The 17,502-nt window shown below is 49.1% G+C and overlaps 3 protein-coding genes and 1 long non-coding RNA gene across 7 annotated transcripts; 3 read left to right on the top strand and 1 right to left on the bottom strand.

Annotated features, from left to right (window-relative positions):
- Positions 1-1,400: 1,400 nt before the first annotated feature.
- Positions 1,401-5,849, bottom strand: LOC125543280 (uncharacterized). Of its 2 annotated transcripts, none has more exons than XM_048706578.2 (11): positions 5,114-5,849; positions 4,946-5,015; positions 4,733-4,861; positions 4,508-4,624; positions 3,815-4,186; positions 3,170-3,483; positions 2,969-3,068; positions 2,810-2,869; positions 2,639-2,725; positions 1,989-2,129; positions 1,401-1,901 (listed from the first exon to the last, which is right to left on the bottom strand). In XM_048706578.2, exons 1-11 carry the CDS (start codon positions 5,263-5,265, stop codon positions 1,542-1,544), a joined length of 1,902 nt encoding a protein of 633 aa, XP_048562535.2. In that variant the 5' UTR covers positions 5,266-5,849; the 3' UTR covers positions 1,401-1,541. The 2 variants fall into 2 exon arrangements, with proteins under 2 accessions (XP_048562535.2, XP_048562538.2); XM_048706581.2 differs by having other exon boundaries at positions 4,946-5,000; positions 5,114-5,848.
- On the top strand, positions 1,998-2,835 carry LOC147978943 (uncharacterized). The gene is made up of 2 exons (XR_015618407.1): positions 1,998-2,135; positions 2,608-2,835. It is a non-coding gene; the product is annotated as an uncharacterized LOC147978943 (long non-coding RNA).
- Positions 5,850-6,620: 771 nt separating the features above from the next.
- LOC125543282 (uncharacterized) lies at positions 6,621-11,311 on the top strand. 3 transcript variants are annotated; one of them, XM_048706582.2, is made up of 4 exons: positions 6,621-6,781; positions 7,180-7,255; positions 9,279-9,460; positions 10,614-11,311. In XM_048706582.2, exons 3-4 carry the CDS (start codon positions 9,350-9,352, stop codon positions 11,064-11,066), a joined length of 564 nt encoding a protein of 187 aa, XP_048562539.2. In that variant the 5' UTR covers positions 6,621-6,781; positions 7,180-7,255; positions 9,279-9,349; the 3' UTR covers positions 11,067-11,311. The 3 variants fall into 3 exon arrangements, with proteins under 3 accessions (XP_048562539.2, XP_048562541.2, XP_048562540.2); XM_048706584.2 differs by having other exon boundaries at positions 6,624-6,781; positions 7,183-7,255; XM_048706583.2 differs by lacking the exons at positions 6,621-6,781; positions 7,180-7,255 and adding an exon at positions 7,919-8,243.
- Positions 11,312-12,309: 998 nt separating this feature from the next.
- Positions 12,310-15,398, top strand: LOC125548173 (VAN3-binding protein-like). The gene is made up of 6 exons (XM_087546615.1): positions 12,310-13,705; positions 13,800-14,184; positions 14,302-14,448; positions 14,631-14,682; positions 14,790-14,845; positions 14,957-15,398. Exons 1-6 carry the CDS (start codon positions 13,436-13,438, stop codon positions 15,190-15,192), a joined length of 1,146 nt encoding a protein of 381 aa, XP_087402741.1. The 5' UTR covers positions 12,310-13,435; the 3' UTR covers positions 15,193-15,398.
- Positions 15,399-17,502: the final 2,104 nt, after the last annotated feature.

Here is a 17,502-nt window from a genome sequence, read left to right on the forward strand (position 1 = left end):
CATGTCGTAGCTTATCTTCAACTGAATAAAAAACAGAGACATATTGTGAGGCGCATTGATACTACATATGGCACAACAGAAACCTAGAAAGACATTGACCATGGAATTAAGTTTATTAAGCGTATTAGTGGTTTCTAAAGGAATATGAATTCAAATTCCCGATCGTACATACGTTCCACTGCTGCACACTTTGACGAAGTCAGACATCAAGAAAAAAATTGTTGGTAATATTTTTATTGTTGAATACTCTTTGAATGCTAAGTATGATTGGTTAGACATGGTAAACTTTATGATTCAAGTGATGAAGATGTTGAATTTGATGATGAAGAAAAAGTTAATGGCCCCTCTTATGATGAGTGGGTAGCTAAATATCCTAGGGAGGAAATTACCTTAGATGTTGTGAGGTGTAGTATACCGCGGCGGCCACAACGGTGTGCCAGGGTATCTGGTTGGCTCGTCTCTCGATGATTTGCTGAATGGAGACGCCTCCCCGATGACACGCTTCATCGACAACAAGTCCACATTTATTCTGGATTTATTTCAGGATTTTCGGCGATGCACGTTTAGTGGGAGGGGACGTTCCTGTCGACTACGAGATACCTACGATGACTTCGTAAAATCTCAAGATGATATGCCGGCTCAGTTTCTCGGAGGTGCTCATAAGGGTAGGATATGCGTGCGTGCGTTCATAGGGATGAATGTATGCGTGTTTATGTGAACGCTTGCGTCTGTACTGTGTTAAGAAAAACAACTTTACCATCTCGCTCTCCAAGAACTAGTGCTCCATGATCGCAGCAAACACATCAACAAGCGCTGCCACTTCATCCACAGCTGTGTTGAGAAAGGCACGGTGGCCGTGTTTCATCAAAACAGGCGAGCGGAGGGCGAACATCCTGACAAAGGCCCTCGGTCGTGTTCAACCTTGCCACGGCACGCAGCCAAATAAAATCCTGCACAAGCTCGATCGTGGGATGACGCGGTCAGTAGTGGGGCGCGATGCACGGCACGTTTTCTTCCAACAGAAAAAAGAGGAGGAGAAAAAACAAAAACGCTGCAACGTACGCAGCACAAAATCTTCAGTTTGAGTTACAGATGAGACCCAGTAAACTTCATCCATGCTTTGATTGCTAGTTTGAGTTTCACATCATCATCTCAATCCCAAAACCATATATATATATATACTGTACTTAGTACTCGGCAGCTGCAGCCAGCAGCTACGAAGGCGAGGACAATCTAGGCCAGCACCGCGGCGGCGGAACCGGATAAGAAGGAATGTTAGAGAAGCTACAATACTCTAACTTTTCTTTTTTCTATTCATATAATTATGTCTGAAATAATTTAAATTAATTTGCAATTTGATGATCTATAGTATACATTTATAGTAATTATATGCAAATAAATTGATGGTGAAATAAAATTAAATTTAAAGTATTTATATCTACAGTAAATACCAACACTAAACAATCTATTAATTATCTACTAACAATCCCTAACTCTCCTTCTTCATTTTACACTAGCCTAACACTGTAGCACGGTGACATTCAGGATCCGGTTCTCGCGGCGGCTTGCTTGTCGACCATGCTCCTGGCGAAGGCGTAGCGGAACCTGGCGTTGTACGGGAGCCACTCGAAGGCCTGCGACGCCCTGCGCCGGCCGCCGGCTCCTGCTGCGGCGGCGGCGCACCGCTGGATGGCCTCCTGCGCGGCCCGGCCGTCCAAGTTGTCGCGCGTCCACGCGAGGACGCCGTCGCCGGCGGGGAGGCCGGCCTCCTTGGCGTACCGCTCCACGAGGCGCGGCAGGAACACCTTCCTCGACTTGCGCACCACCACGCCGGCCTGCAGGAACTCCCGCTTCGCCCGCTCCAGCTCCTCCGTCACGTTCTTCGCCGTGTACACCTTGAGCTGCAGCGCAACGCGACGCCGGAGCTCAGCTCAGGCCTCGAGGAGATCGATCAAGTACGGTGGCGGCGTCAGGGTGTACGTACGTACCGTGGGGTCGGAGGAGGCACCGGTGCACAGCGCGAACAGGGCCTGGGGCTGGCAGTCCGGCAGGCCGAACTTGAGCTGGACCAGCTGCTTCTCGTCGGCGCATCTCTTCCGCATCGCCGTCGACAGTATCGATTCAAACCACTGCGGGTAAAATTGGATCAGACCTCACTTCTCCAGAAATCAGGTTTCCCTCCCTGTGCTAATTTGACTACTCCTAGAGTGTTCTTGGTTAGTTTTTTCTGAATTCATGAACAGTTGACCAAGCTGAATTTAGGGCCTTGGTTCACAAGTACTGAGTTCTTCAAGCATAAACAGCCCGCTTCCTAGAAAGTATCCTAAATGTAGAATTTAAAAAATGATTTTTGATGTTTTATCTGAAGCCGTCGATGTTACATGAATTATCTGAATTTATACTCAAAACTTAGGCATGAGATAGAAGGTCGTACGTACTTACACAAGTTGGCAGCCCTCAGTGTGCTAATTTGATTACTAGCGTGTTATTCATGTTGTTCCGTTTGTTTCAGTGAATTTGATGAATAGTTTACCAAACTGAATTTTAGGGTCTTGAATTTTATTTGAAGCTGTCAGCTTCACATGAACTATCTGAATCTAAATTCAGGATTTGGCATGAGATCACAAATCATACGGACACGACCAATCCGCGGGGATCTGCAGCACAGCAAGGAGTGTTCAATGGAGTTGGCTGTCACGGCATATCCACCAACATTGTAGGCAGCCTGCAATATGTGAGTTATTTGTTAGCCACGTCATTATGAACTCCAGCACTCCAGGGACAACTGTAACTAAAATATCCTTTTCACCTTGTGAAATAGAGCCATTCTTTTCAGAGAGCTGTTTGGAATTCCATATGCTAGATATGCCTGCAAAGCGAATCACACGTGGGATGACACACTGGCAAAATTACAAAATTTTAAAGAATAAGAAAACAGAGAAACCAGTGTAGAGTTTTCGGCAATTACATGCATGACAAGAGAATTGTACACGTTGATCCAAAAGGCCAGTTTGATACTGGTTTCTGATATACTCAGATCAACCCTTTCAAGCTGCTCCACAAGCAACCTAAGCTCAAAGCAACACCATGAAATTTGTTATACAATTATTCGGTAAATAAATTACTCTCCAGGATATAAAGCACGATAATCATCATTTTTCCAACAAACCTGTAGTGGGTAATTGCACAGGAGACATCCGGCGTCTGATTCTTTTCGACTGTGATTGAACATACTTCGACAATGCTTTTGTTACTTGATGGATTAGTCTCCTCGCCGTTACCCCTCCGAGGAAGAATGACACTTGTTGATGATCTTGACAAGAACGGCGAGCGAACCTTTTCAGGCTTTTCTGGTGACTCCGTGCGCAGAAGACAGTATATGGAGGCCATGCATCTAACCATTTCTTCAGATATCTTGCTTGGACATTGGTAGAGATGATCTTTCAGAGTACGTGCCAAAGAACTACTCCCTGAATAAGGCAGCTATTTGTAAAGAAAAAAAAGGCAAAACAAAGGAAAAACAGCAGTTAAAATAAGTTCAATATGTGCATTTTCTGCTTGAAAGTACTACATTAATCACAGCATCTCCTGATTTAAATTCAGCGGGTTCAGACGTACAAAATTGGGACAAAAGGCATGCTCCTGAAAGTACAACAATGCAGAGAATTTGCATTCGAGTATAAAAAGGCCATACATCTGACTGTAAATATTAGCAAAGGGAGTAATACATAAAAAAATTAATATAGAGTAGAATACACTACATTTAATTTTTGTATGTATTTAAAGAAACTATATTTTCTTTTGTATGTTTTACCTTCCTTGGATCTGATGCAAGGGAGGCAGGACGAACATCCAACGTTTCGCTGGAGAAAGATTCATGCTTGATCTTGGTCTTGAGCATGTTCTTCGTCCTACCCGACTCCGACACTGATGTCATGATATGGAAAGGTTGGAGAGGCAGCTTCTTAGATGAGCAAAATGCACTTGATATTATGCTCGATTGTCGTCGTCTCGTCCTTGAACTTATGCTCTTGGCATGAGCCGGGGATGAAATACCGGAACTCTGCCCTGATGATGGCCCAGATACGCACTGATCAAATATACTTCTGTAGAGTGAGAGGACGTGCTGCTCGCGGTTCGCGATTTCCTCTTCGAGCAATTCAATCTCTGCTATCAGTTCCTTTGTCTGCAGGTAGCAACAAGAATCACACTCATCAGCGCACAATTGAAATTGTACTCATTTTGTGCCAGCCATCTGAAATTGCACTTTTTTTCTGCGAATATCTGAAAAACTGTGCTTGGAACAGCATGGAGTGTGAGGTGACACTTTCCCCTGTGTGCTATCTTCACCCGGCAATTGCACTGCTTCTATTCAACAAAATGCTAAAATTACACTAGCCTGACGATTGGAAGTAAAATAAAAATCATGGATGGAAATGTAAACAGTTTTTTGGAGGAATTTTGTCGTTGTCATTGTGCAGTAGAAACTGTAGGAGATGAACGGTACCTGAGCTGGAAAGTGCCGATGACCAGGAGACAGAGTGCTGGAAGCCCGGCCGATCGCCCGGTCAAGCATGATCCGGATGGACCTCTCCTGATGCAGATGCAGCTGCAGCTGCGAGACCTGCCACGATCCAGCAATTGCCAACACCAATTACTCAGACGCAAAAAAGAAGCCGTGGTGCACCATAGCGTCAGGAGAACAGCGGCTAATTGTTCTTTTTGTACTCACGTCATTCTCCAGCGAGACGCGGTGGTTCGGCGACGCCGTGGCCGTGCTCGTCCGTTGATCCCTCGGCGGTGCCCGGTGAACCGAAGAACCATCCGTGGAGCAAGAAGACTTCCTCGGGTCCGGCGGGTTCTGCCATGGAATTTTCACAGAATCCGATCAGTAATTTGCACATGTGCTTGCTTGATCAGTAATCTCCGCTCATGAAAGCATCACCTGTGCTTGGTTGAAGCGTTGCTCCATGGTGACATGCTTGCAAGTCTCCAGGTTCCTGCCCGAAGAAGCACTGGACAATGGACACAGACAGAAAAAGAGAACCAGGTTTGAGATGAGCGGCAAGCAAAACCAAGGCGGAGAAAAACCCGGCAAAGGCGCGGCAGAGACCTCTTGGATCGCCGGTGATGCGGCGCAGCAGCGGTGGCGGCCGCCGCGGCCTTGGGCGCCGACGCCGCCTCGGGAGCCTCGCCGCCGACCTTGCCCGGTTCTTGCGCTCCGTTCACGGCCTGCTCCACGTTCCCTTGTTGGGCTGCCGCCATGCCAGCGCCACCAACCTAGCTGCTACATGGCAACAGTCCAGAAGGGCGACGCATGAGCATTATATGAGCAGGGTCCGGGCGGGCGGATTGATCTCGTGGCGCGGGGGGCAAAGAGCATCCCGCGCACAGGGCCGTGCCCACTCCCTGGGCCGCGCTGCGACGCCGGCGGTTTAATACGGCGTGGCACGCGGTAGTAAACCGCTGCTGCCGCGGCAGCGAAGTCGCAGAGGAAGAGGAAGAGCGGGTCGGCGACGGAGAGCGACAGGGAGACTGGAGACGGATGGCGGGGGGAAGTGGGAGGAGTAACTGCGTGGAAGCGAATGAGTTGGTGAGCCGCGTTAATGCACTGACGCGCGCACTGCGGCGGAGTAAATGGCACGAGCAAGAACTCGCCATGCCGTGACATGGCTTCGACTCCGCGATGTCTCTCGCCGGCCCTACGTGACTGCCGAAGTCGCAGTAAGTCGTACCGCTGGCCACTCTCTCCCAAGTTTTTACTGTATAAACTTTCCGAGCGAGTGACTCTGCTCCTAACATGCTCGTGATATTCTACTCCAAGGAAGAAAAAAGAGTAGAATTCTAGAAGAAGCTGCACGCTGCAGCTCCAAGTCAGAGAAACGCCGCCGCGACTACTCCAAGTCCCCGACGATCAACAGGGCACCAGGGCGCAGCACAGGAGTGCTTACGTGAGAAACTGTTGCATGACGACCCGTCAGAGAAACTGCTGCCGGTGCTACAGTTCTAGACGAACCTCGGCAGCGGATCGACCTTCATGGCTACGGCTACGAGATATGTGATTCCTTCCCTGGCTGGCCTACCCCTACCGGTATGCGTGTTCTCTCCTCCTCCACGGCATTGACCTGAGCTACCTACCGGCGATCGCATGCATGCAGCATGTCACGAGGTAGGCAGGCGACAGGCAGGAATGCGGGCGTTCAATGGCCCCTGTACCAGCGTCTAGCGCTAGCAGCGCAGTGGGAAAAGCTAGCTTCCGTCGACAAGGGAACCCGACGACGAGCCGGGTGTACGACTTACGACACCCTGGCGTAATGATCCACCAGCCATCTGAAACCGAGACCAACCGCATGTACAATGTACTCTACTCTACGCGGCCAGAGCCAGGGAGAGCGAGCTAGTGGTAGGATGCGTTTGGATGCTGGGCTATCCCTCTATGGGACAGGGATAGCCGTTTTTTAGGTGGATGGCGGTCGTTTGTTTCACGGACGAGTTGGGATAGGGATGACCAGATGCTTCGAATATTCCTCCAAAACTCGGCTCCGCGGGTCCGCGAAAATCTCGCGGATGTGGGCATCCCGCGCGCGCGGGGGGCCCGAAGAGAGCCCGCGAAACGTTTTTCGGCGCCGTCTCGTTTCATTCACCTACCACAAAAGGGCAACCCTATCTCTTTTCCCCTTTCCATCTCTCTTTTCTCCGTTCCAGCGGCGGCGACAGATCGAAGCCCGACGACGGCGGTGAGTGCGCAGCGGCGCCGGCAGATCGAAGCCCGGCGACGACGGTGAGTGCGCAGCGTCGTGACTCTCTCCTTCCTTTCCTCCGCTCCTCATCTGCCATCAGAGGTCACATGGCGGCGGCGGTCAACACCGGTGAGTGCCGCGCGCGGCCGCCGGAGCCCAGTGGATGGCGGCGCTGTCCCTGCTTCTCTCCGGCCGGTGCGCCTGCTGTGCGCCCCATGCGCTGGTGCTGCGCGTGCTGCGCCGGCCCTGCATCTGTCCGGCAAGTGCGCATGTTGTGCGCCCAGTGAGAACAGGTGTTGCGCGCGGTACGCCGGCGTGCTAGCTGCTTGGCCCTGCTTGCTGCGCGTGCTGCACGGACCATATGTACTAATACGTGATTTCTCCATTGATTTTCTATCCAACATGCTAATCTTTTTTTGTTGTTTTTTTTGTGCTGCAGCAGCTCAGGTCAAAGGCGACAGGGAAGTCAGGGACTACTACATCTTCCTATTGTTGATTTCTCCCCAAAATCTGAGGTAACTCTTCTCCTATTTACTGCTTGACAGAGAATGTGCATGTTGACTTGTTCCTATTGAAGTTATATCATTTGTACTATTATATTGTAGATGGACAAAAAGACAAAGACGTTAATTTGTGCGGCAATGGCACAATGGTTTACCAATATGATAGCTTTGGTTGTTCAATCTAGAAAAAGAAAAAAGGAGAGAAGCAATTACATATGCCCCAATTGATGAGAGAGATAGGATGAGAAGAGAGTACTTTGATAACAAAGTATGGAAAAATGATACAATTAGTGTGAACATGCTCAGGCTTCGGAGGGCACCATTCTTTCGGTTTTGTCAACTCTTTAGAGATCGCAATTTGCTAAAAGACACGGTCCATATGTCTATTGAGCAACAAGTAGCAATGTTTTTGCACACCGTTGGTCATAATGTCAGGAATAGGGTAATTGGAGGGAATTTTGGTAGATCCGGGGAAGTTGTTAGCCGGTATTTCCATAGAGTACTCCATGCAATTGGTGAGCTTGTCCACAATCAGCTCACAATTGCAAGTGCAATCTAGAATGACCAATTTTTGGCAATTCTGGGCAATCCCACAAAATAAAACTGTTCGTTTTAAACAAGTACCCCTATTGGGCACTGAAATTATGGCCAAAATGCCACTCCCCGACCCAACAGACCCGAGCGCAACTCCTTCCTCCTGTGCCCGCAAACTCCTTTCGTCCCCAACCTTCGTTCTGCTAGGGTTGGCGCCGCCAGGTTGCTCCCCGCCGCCGGCCGCCGCTGCTGCTCACCACGGAAGCAGGACACCGCCCTGACCCGGCTGCCCTCCTCATCGTCTCCTCCTCGCCCGGCCGCCCCTCCCCAAGTCCTTCCCCGGCTGCCCTCCTGCTCGAATCCTCCCTGGCCGGCCCTCCTTTCCCTCCGCCCGGAAGCAGGCCGCCACCACCGCGCCCAGCTGCCCCGTCTCCTCTGCGGCCAGCCACCACCGCGCCTGCTGCTGGTGAGTTCCCTTCTGTCTCCCTCGAATATGGACTGATGGATGCAGTAAAAAAATTGGAATAGGTTTACTGGTTAGTTAAATTGTATGTTAACTTGTTAGTTAAAGTGTATTCGAATATGCCCCTCTGCCCAGCCACCACCTATTTGGGATGCAGTAAAATAATTGTATGTTAACTTGTTAGTTAAATTGTATTTACTGGTTTGAATATGCAACATTTAGCAAAATAATTGTATGGACAATCTGTAAGGAATGTATTTCTATAGATTAAAACATTGACATGTGAATGTTGTAGATGGATAAAGGGAAGCAGAAAGCAATTTGGGATGCTGCGGCTCATTCCATATATATGGATGTGTGCGTAGAGGAGGTGCGAGCAAACCACCGCGCCATAGGAAACACCACTTTGTCCGATGTAGGGCAAGCTAATTTGTTTACTAAGTTTAATGAGCACTCCGGGGGAAACTATTGTAATATTATATATTTTATGAGATTTGCAGCTCGTTTTCGTGTTCATATTAGACATGAAACTGACCGAAATAACTAGGCATTACCAATTCATCACTCACTTCAATCTAGGGGCATTGCAGACATTTCAACAGACAACTCATACAACAATCACAGGCTAGAATAACAGAAAAGAACTGGACAGGCAATTCTGTGGGCAGACAATTCTGTAGGCAGTTTCCTAGAATTATAATTCTCCAGAATTATGAGGCGGAAAGAACTGGCCCTAAGTGGCTGGCGCAAAACCCACATAACTGCCATGCGGCTGACGCGGCTATTGCCCCATTGCCACATTACATCCTGAGTAGTACTCACCCAAGTAATTGTTGCAGTTTATCTCAAATATTGCTTCAAATTTGTCCCAATTTGATTCAGAGCACTAGTATCCCCACTTAAGATCTGCCCCTGGTGTCTGATGAGTCGTCATCTTGTAGGAACTACAAATGTGTGGCTTTGTTGTGTAGGACTGCCACTGTGAAGCAAATTAGCTGAAGAATTTTGAGCTCTAAAATAACTTCCTTTCTTGCACAGTGACCTGGAGCTTATGCTACAAGTAATCCATGCTTAGTATTTGTTGAGCATTGAGGGTGCTTGAGATAAAGATGCTGAAGAACATCTTGAGTCAGTCATGGAGGAGGGGAGCGCATGTCCTACGGGAAGGGCATCCAGCTGAAGCAATGTATGCTTGTTCAAGTCAATTTCACAGCGGGCAGGTAATAAAACACATTTTTATTCTCTGCCTGTTATCTGGTGATAATCAACCCTTGAAGCATCTATGTTGTTATAGTGCTTGAATTTTAGCAACTTGGATATGTTGATGAAAATTAGTTGGCATTAGCTACTAGAATTTTTGTTGTGATAACTTAGAAATGCTTGTAATAACAAGATAGCTTGGTAATGCTTATGAATAAACTAGTGTAATCCTGTCTGAAATCTAGACTACTTGCAGTGACTGCATACCTGCATAGTATGTGATACTGTCTGAAGGCTACAAGTTTCCTGTGGCTGCATGAGCCAAACATTTGTTGTCCTTCTACAATCATTTATATTTCCAGCACAATTTAGATGTTCATTAATGAGCTGAAAAATTCACTTACTTGAGACACATCCCACCAAAGATTCGTTCAAAATTTCGAACCTTGGCTCAAAGTTATGTCAAACAGGTCTAGTAAAGCATTTCCAGTCATTCTTACTACCCTATGCATGTCAGTCTTATGTATATACTGGCTAAATAATGGCTTTAAGTTTAACAATCTATTGCAACTGTACCTGATTCAGTGTACGGATTACCTTTTTTTTTTTAGATTACAGCGGCATCCACAATTCATTTCATCAATTAGTTACACTGAATACACTGGACAATTCAGTCACTTTCATCTACATTTCATTGTAAAGACACTTGGCAGTGCATTGAAGGAATTCATTCGTATAACTTGTTGTAATCACCCGGGTATACAACTGTTTATAAAAGTTTGGTGCTGCCGCAAGAGCTCAAGTCTTGAAGTTGCCTCTGGATTCTTTGGCTGGACTTATGCAGTCAGTTTACAAACATGTATAGGTCTTGTACATTTATAAACCCTGAAATTAGTTGAACAATTCATTTAGCTTACCTCTTTAGACCAAGCGTTTAGCTCTTCAAAAGTTTGTTTACCTGAGATGCAACCTCACACACAATCTATTCAAATTCTGACCCTGCTTCAGACACTTCATTCTGTTGATATATGTTCCACCTTCAATTCAAATTCAAACTCAGTGCAACGGACGCTTCAGTCTGTTGATCCATGTTTCGCTTTCAGCTCCACTCACTAAAAATCTAAAGTAGATAGAAGTCGCCGCTCTGACCTCTTGATTCATTCATTGATTCAGGTGTTGAGGTCGGCGAGGAGCTTCTTTGGCGTGGAGGACTTCATGGACGAGGACAACAGCAAGCCCTACACGTACAAGAAGGAGAAGCGGTCCAAGAACCCGCACAAGCACATCTCGTTCAAGCAGCGGACGATCGCGCACATGGAGCCCTTCACCCTGGATGTGTTCATCTCGAAGCGGTTTGTGTCGGCGTCGCTGACCCACCGGTCGACGTGCCGGCAGGTGGCGGTTGCGGGCACCAACTCCAAGGACGTGAAGGCGGCGCTGACGTCGCGGTCGGACGTGCCGGCGTGCCTGTCAGTGGGGCGGTTCCTGGCGGAGTGGGCCAAGGAGGCGGACGTGTACGCGTGCACCTACACGCCCCGGGAGCGGGACCGGTTCGAGGGCAAGATCAGGGCCGTCGTGCAGTCGCTCATCGACAACGGCATCCACGTCAAGCTCTACCTCGACTGATCCTTTCTCTTTTTTTGCTGGTGTGTGTCTGTTGCCGCTCTGCTTTCTACGCCTGCTGCTGAGGAAGAGTGTTGGCTTGGTTGAATGCGCTGTGACTTTTGCGGATGTCCAATGTCTGTTGCAAGAAATTTCGCAGACTTTTAACGGCTTTACCAGGGTAGCTCTTCTCCGTGTGAAGATGTCAACCACACTTGACATTTTGGTGCCTTGTTTTCTACTAGTAGGAGTACCATTTCTGTTGTTAAGATGGTGATGATATGGTTTTCTACAGCCGAAATGGAAGCCTGGGTTTGGTGTGGGCTGGTGCAGCGCCCGCGACGGATTCCCGGCGTGCGCAACGGCTGAGGAGACGCGCTGGTGGTCTCTGCCCACTTTTCCCACGCCTCCGATGGACGAGGGAGGGAGGTGAGGCCCTCTCCCGTCGCAGGCGCCGGTGCTCTTTATCTATCTGCTCCTTTGGTGATGGCAAAAGTGCGGCCGAGTGAAAAGAGGCAGCCAGCGAGCGATTCTGGCCGTCCCACCCTCCTGTATCTATCTGTATCCATCATGAAGGCCTTCGTTGCCACACTCAATCATGAAATAGGCACGAGGCAAACACCATCATCGCCTGCCGTAGCTCCCTTGGCCGGTTAAAAATCCCGGCCGACTGATGCTGATCATACATTCATACTCGCATGACGAGGAAACGCGTGCCGTTCCTTGAAACTCCTACTAGTTGATACGTACATACTGTACTACTGTACACAGTGTTTTGTTGGGACATGACCGATCCGTCGCTTCCAAGGGACGAGACGCTCATCAGCTACTAACTAGTAATAGTACCATACAACACTAGCATACCTCTCACACATGTGGTAGCACACTTGTTTTGGCGGGAAAAGTTGCATCATGGGTGTTCCCTAAACTGACCAAACAAACCCAAACGTCGAAAAAACAAACCACGGTCGATGCCGTTGCGAACAGGTTACGGCGACCGATTCCCTGCTCAGTCTCAGACTCTTGTTAATCAAGCAGGCAACACGATGATTTGGGTCAGCAGGCAAGTGCTGCCCAATCATGGGGCCGGCCGGGCTTTGGGCACGTTGTTAGTGGAGGGTAGAAGAGGGCATGGCCATCGACCGATGATGGCGATAACGCAGGCGCGCGTGGGACGAGATTCCACTCCGGTGGGGGTGGCGGTGGCCCTGATCATTGGGCGCGCCACTCGTCACCTCGCGCGCGCGCGCACGCTCGACATGCTCAGGGACGGGACAAACATCTCGCATCTCCTGCGACGGTGGCAGGGGCGACCACCTCACGGCACGACACGTAGCAGCACAGCACGTATGGTGCGTACGAGTATTGTTTTCATTTCTGCACTGCCCAGTCCCACCAGCACCTGGGGAGCTTTATACTGCTCGAAAAAACTAATGCTGCTGCTCCTGCCTTGGCGCCTTGGCGGTCGATCAAGCGGCTTGACCGTTCCACCGAGTTTGAAGATCGAAGCAAAGGAGATCGATCGATCGCCCTCACGTACCCTACAGATGTACGTGGAAACGGAGACATAGGCCACGCATCAAGCCCCACCGCACCTGAAAATTGAAAAAAGAAACAGACACAGAGAGCCAGAGACGCACAAGCATGAGTAGAATTCAAACAAGCAATATGGATGGATACATGCAACCCAAGACCGATGAAGCAGACCGACCGGCGTCCAGCTTACCGGGTGACGGGTCTCCTGTCGTCAAGCTCCTCCTCGCACCTTGACCGGCCTCCAAGCGCAGCCGTCGCATACATCTATCCCTTCGTGTTAATTAGCGGGAACGCCGGCATCGTCGGTAGCTGATACGCCGGGAAAACAGGGGGTTTCTCTTGGAAGCATCGCATCGCCTCGCAGAACGTTGCTGCAAGTTCAAACAAGTCTTCGTGCAATTGACTAAACGTTGCCAACAACCGTAGGTACGTCCAGAAGCCAATGCCGCCGTAGCAATCCATGGTTGGCTTGGTTCCTCTGAAGTCATGTCGTGAGACCCTCCGAGGTCCCGGATAGCTCAGCTGCCGGGAACAAATGGCTAGAGAACAGCGACGGCGGCACTAGTATATTGCAGCAGTGGTAGTAGAAATATTCAGTCCCAGGTAGTGGAGGGAGACTTGTTAGAGACAGACAGGAGTAGCAGAGAAAGCCAGGGGCCTGTTCGCCAGCCAGCCTCGTGTCCTCCTTGTTCTTTCTGCCACGGCCATGGCGGCTCCACGCCCCCCTCCTCGTGCTCCGTGCGTGCCTCCTCCGCTATAAGTAGGCGACCGTCGCCTCCTGCTGCCTGCAACCAGCCACTGAGAGCCAAGGACGTGGTAGACTAGTGCTGAGTGCGGAGAGTGACTGCGTGGGACTGATGGCCTGGAAGGCCGGCAGCGCGTTCCGGTTTGATGTGGTCGAGGAGGAGGAGGATGCGGCGGCGGCGGCGATACCGCCGCCGCAGACGCCGCTCGAGCCCATGGAGTACCTGTCGAGGTCCTGGAGCGTGTCCGCGTCGGAGATATCCAAGATCCTCGTCGGAGGCAAGAAGAGCTGCCTCAACAGGCTGCCGCTGCAGGAGATGGGCATACCGGAGGCCTCCGCCGTGCTCGCCGCCACGGCCATCGTCCCGAGCTATCGACACCACGTCAGCGAGCAGTCCACTGCCCACTCACTCCCATCCTTTCTTTGCTCTCTCCTTTCTGAATGTTTCCGTCTGTTGTCTGCCCATTTTCGAGCAGACGGAAGCAAGGCGGAGTTCCATCAGCGGCATCGGCCACCACCAGTCCATCGGCAAATGGTTCCAGCACAAGGACGCGAGCCGGTCCAGGCAGAGCAGCAAGGAGAAGCTGCGCGCCGACAGGGCCCACGTGCACGCCATGGTGTCCGTGGTCCGCGTCGCGGCCGCGGTGGCCGCCGTTGCGGCGGCGTCCACCAGCTCCGACACCCAGGCCTCCAAGATGGCCGCCGCCATGGCGCCGGCCACGGAGCTGCTGGCCTCGCACTGCGTGGAGGCGGCAAGGCTTGCCGGGGCGACACACGAGCAGGTGGCCTCCGCCGTCCAGTCCGCGGTCGGCGTAAGGAGCGCCGGCGATCTGACGACGCTCACAGCCGCAGCGGCAACCGGTAAGGGTTCGACGCGGCGAACGGCCGTGCCGCCATTGCCATCACAATGTGCACTCCCGTTTCCGTATGTTATCTCGTGCAAGAATCAAAGCTGAGTTCGTGTGGAATTCGTGTCAGCGCTGCGAGGAGCTGCGACGATGAAGCAGAGGGTGCAGCGGGAGGCGGCGAGGAGCAACGCGAGCGTTCTTCCTTACGAGAAGGGCCATTCGTGGAGCCCTGATGTCTGGTGCAAGGAGGGTGAGCTGCTGAAACGCACAAGAAAAGGTACAGACATTCAGACAACACAGCCGAGTAATATTCAGAACATTCAGTCATGTGCCAACATTTTACATATACATAATTCGGAAGAGATGAATTAAAATCTTATAATCTACTAGTAACGTGTAAAATTAACACCAAACAATACAATTAAGGTGCACAATCTGAATTTATTTTTCCTGGTGCAGGGGATTTACACAGGACAAAAGTATCTGTCTACATCAACAGGAGGTCTCAGGTAGAAAAAAACTCTGACTGGACAATATCAAATTATTGTCCATTTGTCCTACCAAAAATAAAATAAAATGTGTGTTCAATTACTGACGGCATAGCCAAATGATAATAGGCATGCTGAAGCTGAAAAGCAAGCACATTGGAGGTGCACTGTCCAAGAACAACAAGAGTAAGTTCAGCAGCACCCGAAACAAACATCATATGCTACCATTTCTGCCTCTGTCAGCGTAGTTTGTGAGATTTTAACACTGAGCGTTCCGCCTGTAATTATCGTCTGCAGGCGTGGTTTACGGCGTATACAGTGAGCTTCCGACGTGGGTGATCGAGCCGGGAAAGGCCTTCATGGATGAGAAATGCTGCTTCGGCCTGAGCACGGCGCAAGGGATCGTGGAATTCGAGTGTCAGGACGGCACGAGTAAGCAGAACTGGGTCGATGATGTGCAGAACCTGCTTCGACAGGTTGCTCCAGATGATCGTGTGGGAAATAAGCTGGAGTCGGTAGTGAAAATGGGTTGATGTGTGAGCCGTTTTCTCGGTGTTAAGGTGATAGTATGTTGTGATATAAGGGGGTTGTTACATATGACATAATGATGTTGATGATACTCTTGTGAGGCAGTTTAGTTTAGCTCTGTATTTGTAATGCATACAAAAGGATGTGATAGAGAGTTAGTAGATTTTACTATGTGTGTTCCTCTATTAAGCTCGCCGTGTTAGTGACAAAATGGCAGATTTCATGCCTTTGGTGCAAAGAAATGAGAGAAGACTCACTGGTTGCTCCACACTTGTATCCTGTGGGGGCAAACTTGCAGCTACTTTAGTTAGTTTTCTCTTCCATGCCAGCATTCTACATGTGCTCCAGCAGATGCCATTGATCAGATTAATAAATTCATCACCGGTTGTTTATGAAGAAAGCATGCCAGGGGGGATAAAGGACCATCTCTCATTGCATGAACCAAAGTTTGCAAAGCAAAATCACAAGGTGGACTAGGAGTCTTTTGTGGCAAAATTGGACCTATGAAGGCCCAATTTTTTGGCTTCTCTGAGTTGCTTGCTCAAGTGCAGCCTACGGGAGAATCTAGACACTTGGAGCTACATCTGACAATCAGGAAATTTCTGGCCCATGAAATTACACGCAAGTCATGGTGACCCAACATACTGTAGGTCCTTTCAACTGGCTATGACAAAGCTGTTGTAAACTGAAACATAAAGTTTTCTTGCTTGTACTGCAACTAACAAGAGAATTACAAAGGGAAAACATGCACCTCCCAAGGAAAGTTACATGACGGTGTGCTATACCGGTAGGGGTGGTCCGTCGGGAGGCAAGCCGGCCGCTGGGCTAGCGGGCCATGAGGATTCTACGGGCCTCAGACCAATGTAGGAAGCCTCCCAAGCAAAGTCTGCCGTCTAGGCGCGCAAGCAAATGACTCTTTTACCGAAGAGAACCCTACGTCGGTTTAGTATTCTTGTAATCATAGGCCTCGTCCTAGGCCAGGGGATAGCTGGGGGCATCGACATCATTGTCATCGTCTCAGCGGAAGCAGTAAGAATTTGCGTAACATTTTTTGTCCTACCCTCCCGTGGAAACGGGTCCTAATGGAAACTAAGAGTAATTAAGACGCTCATTTTAATAGAGAACCGGAACAAAGCATTAACACACTATGAATACATGAACTCCTGAAGTTAAAATCATCCCCATCGATATCCCAAGTCATGATCACCTTGGGGTTCTAAGGTTCAGAATAATAACAGGTGCATACAACTTGCAGGTAAAATCAGGAACGTAAATATATGCATAAGAGCAACATGTTCAGATCTGAAATCACGACACTCGGATCCTAGTGACAAACATTAAGCATAGCAAAGTCATAGCAATATCAATCTCAGAACATAGTAGATACTAAGGATCAAGCCTTAGCAAATTGACATGATTACATATGAAATATCATCCATCTCAATCTACCTCCAGTATGCCTACAAGGGAATTACTCACATATGATTGCGAGCATCATGGAATTGTTGATGGAGAAGGGTTGGCGATGACGACGACGATAACTCCCTCTCTCTGGAGCTACGAAAAAACTCTAGATTAGGGCTCCCGACGAAGAACGGGAGGTGACGACGACTCCATATTATAAAACACGATGAAACTTTCTATCTCATTTTTTTCCTTGAAGGAAGTGAATATATAGCGCTGGAATTAAGTCAGAGAATGTCCAAGGGGCCCACATGGCCAGGTGGCGTGACCTGGGGGGTGGCCGCGCCACCAACCCATGTGGCCACCCCCTGGCGTTTCTCTGGTGGATTTTGGTTCCAAGATTTTTCATTTATTCTAAAATAATTCTTCGTAAATTTTCATTAAATTCCTAGAATTTTTATTTTGCACAAATAAATCACCAAGGTAGTTCTGTTGAAAACAACGTCAACTCGGGTTACTTTCACTCAAATCATGGAAATTATGGGGGAAAACAAGAGCAAAAGTGTTCCAAAAAGTAGATATGATGGAGACGTATCACACGTATCACCACCACGTGTGGCGTGCTAGACGCTCCCTCTAGATTTCGGTTTTTAATTTTCTGTATGCGTTTTTGGGATTTCAATGGTTTTTTTGGGGCGTTTTCGATTTTCTCTTGGTTTTCCTTGGTTTTGGAGATTTTTTTTTGTGAATCACAAATGTGCTTCTTGAAAAAGAAAAAAAATATGTGCTTCCACTAGAAGCACATATTTGCTCTCTGCTTCTCGTAAAGAAAAGACAATATGCGCTTCCACGAGAAGCACATATTTGCTTCTCGCGGAAGCACAAATTTGCTTTTGCGAGAAGCACAACTT

Source organism: Triticum urartu, chromosome 3A (genome assembly GCF_056163025.1).
Source record: "Triticum urartu cultivar PI428250 chromosome 3A, HENAU_Tu73, whole genome shotgun sequence".
Taxonomy (NCBI): domain Eukaryota; kingdom Viridiplantae; phylum Streptophyta; class Magnoliopsida; order Poales; family Poaceae; genus Triticum; species Triticum urartu.

What these genes read in the sequence shown, in the direction of transcription:
- LOC125543280 (XM_048706578.2), bottom strand. Translation starts at nt 5,265, where the DNA reads ATGGCGGCAGCCCAACAAGGGAACGTGGAGCAGGCCGTGAACGGAGCG. An exon ending in ATCGGCACTTTCCAGCTCAG is followed by an intron (nt 4,187 to 4,507) that starts GTACCGTTCATC and finishes TGCTACCTGCAG; the next exon opens with ACAAAGGAACTGATAGCAGA. An exon ending in GAATGGCTCTATTTCACAAG is followed by an intron (nt 2,726 to 2,809) that starts GTGAAAAGGATA and finishes CACATATTGCAG; the next exon opens with GCTGCCTACAATGTTGGTGG.
- LOC125543282 (XM_048706582.2), top strand. Translation starts at nt 9,350, where the DNA reads ATGCTGAAGAACATCTTGAGTCAGTCATGGAGGAGGGGAGCGCATGTC. An exon ending in GTCAATTTCACAGCGGGCAG is followed by an intron (nt 9,461 to 10,613) that starts GTAATAAAACAC and finishes TCATTGATTCAG; the next exon opens with GTGTTGAGGTCGGCGAGGAG.
- LOC125548173 (XM_087546615.1), top strand. Translation starts at nt 13,436, where the DNA reads ATGGCCTGGAAGGCCGGCAGCGCGTTCCGGTTTGATGTGGTCGAGGAG. An exon ending in TCCCGAGCTATCGACACCAC is followed by an intron (nt 13,706 to 13,799) that starts GTCAGCGAGCAG and finishes ATTTTCGAGCAG; the next exon opens with ACGGAAGCAAGGCGGAGTTC. An exon ending in ACTGTCCAAGAACAACAAGA is followed by an intron (nt 14,846 to 14,956) that starts GTAAGTTCAGCA and finishes TATCGTCTGCAG; the next exon opens with GCGTGGTTTACGGCGTATAC.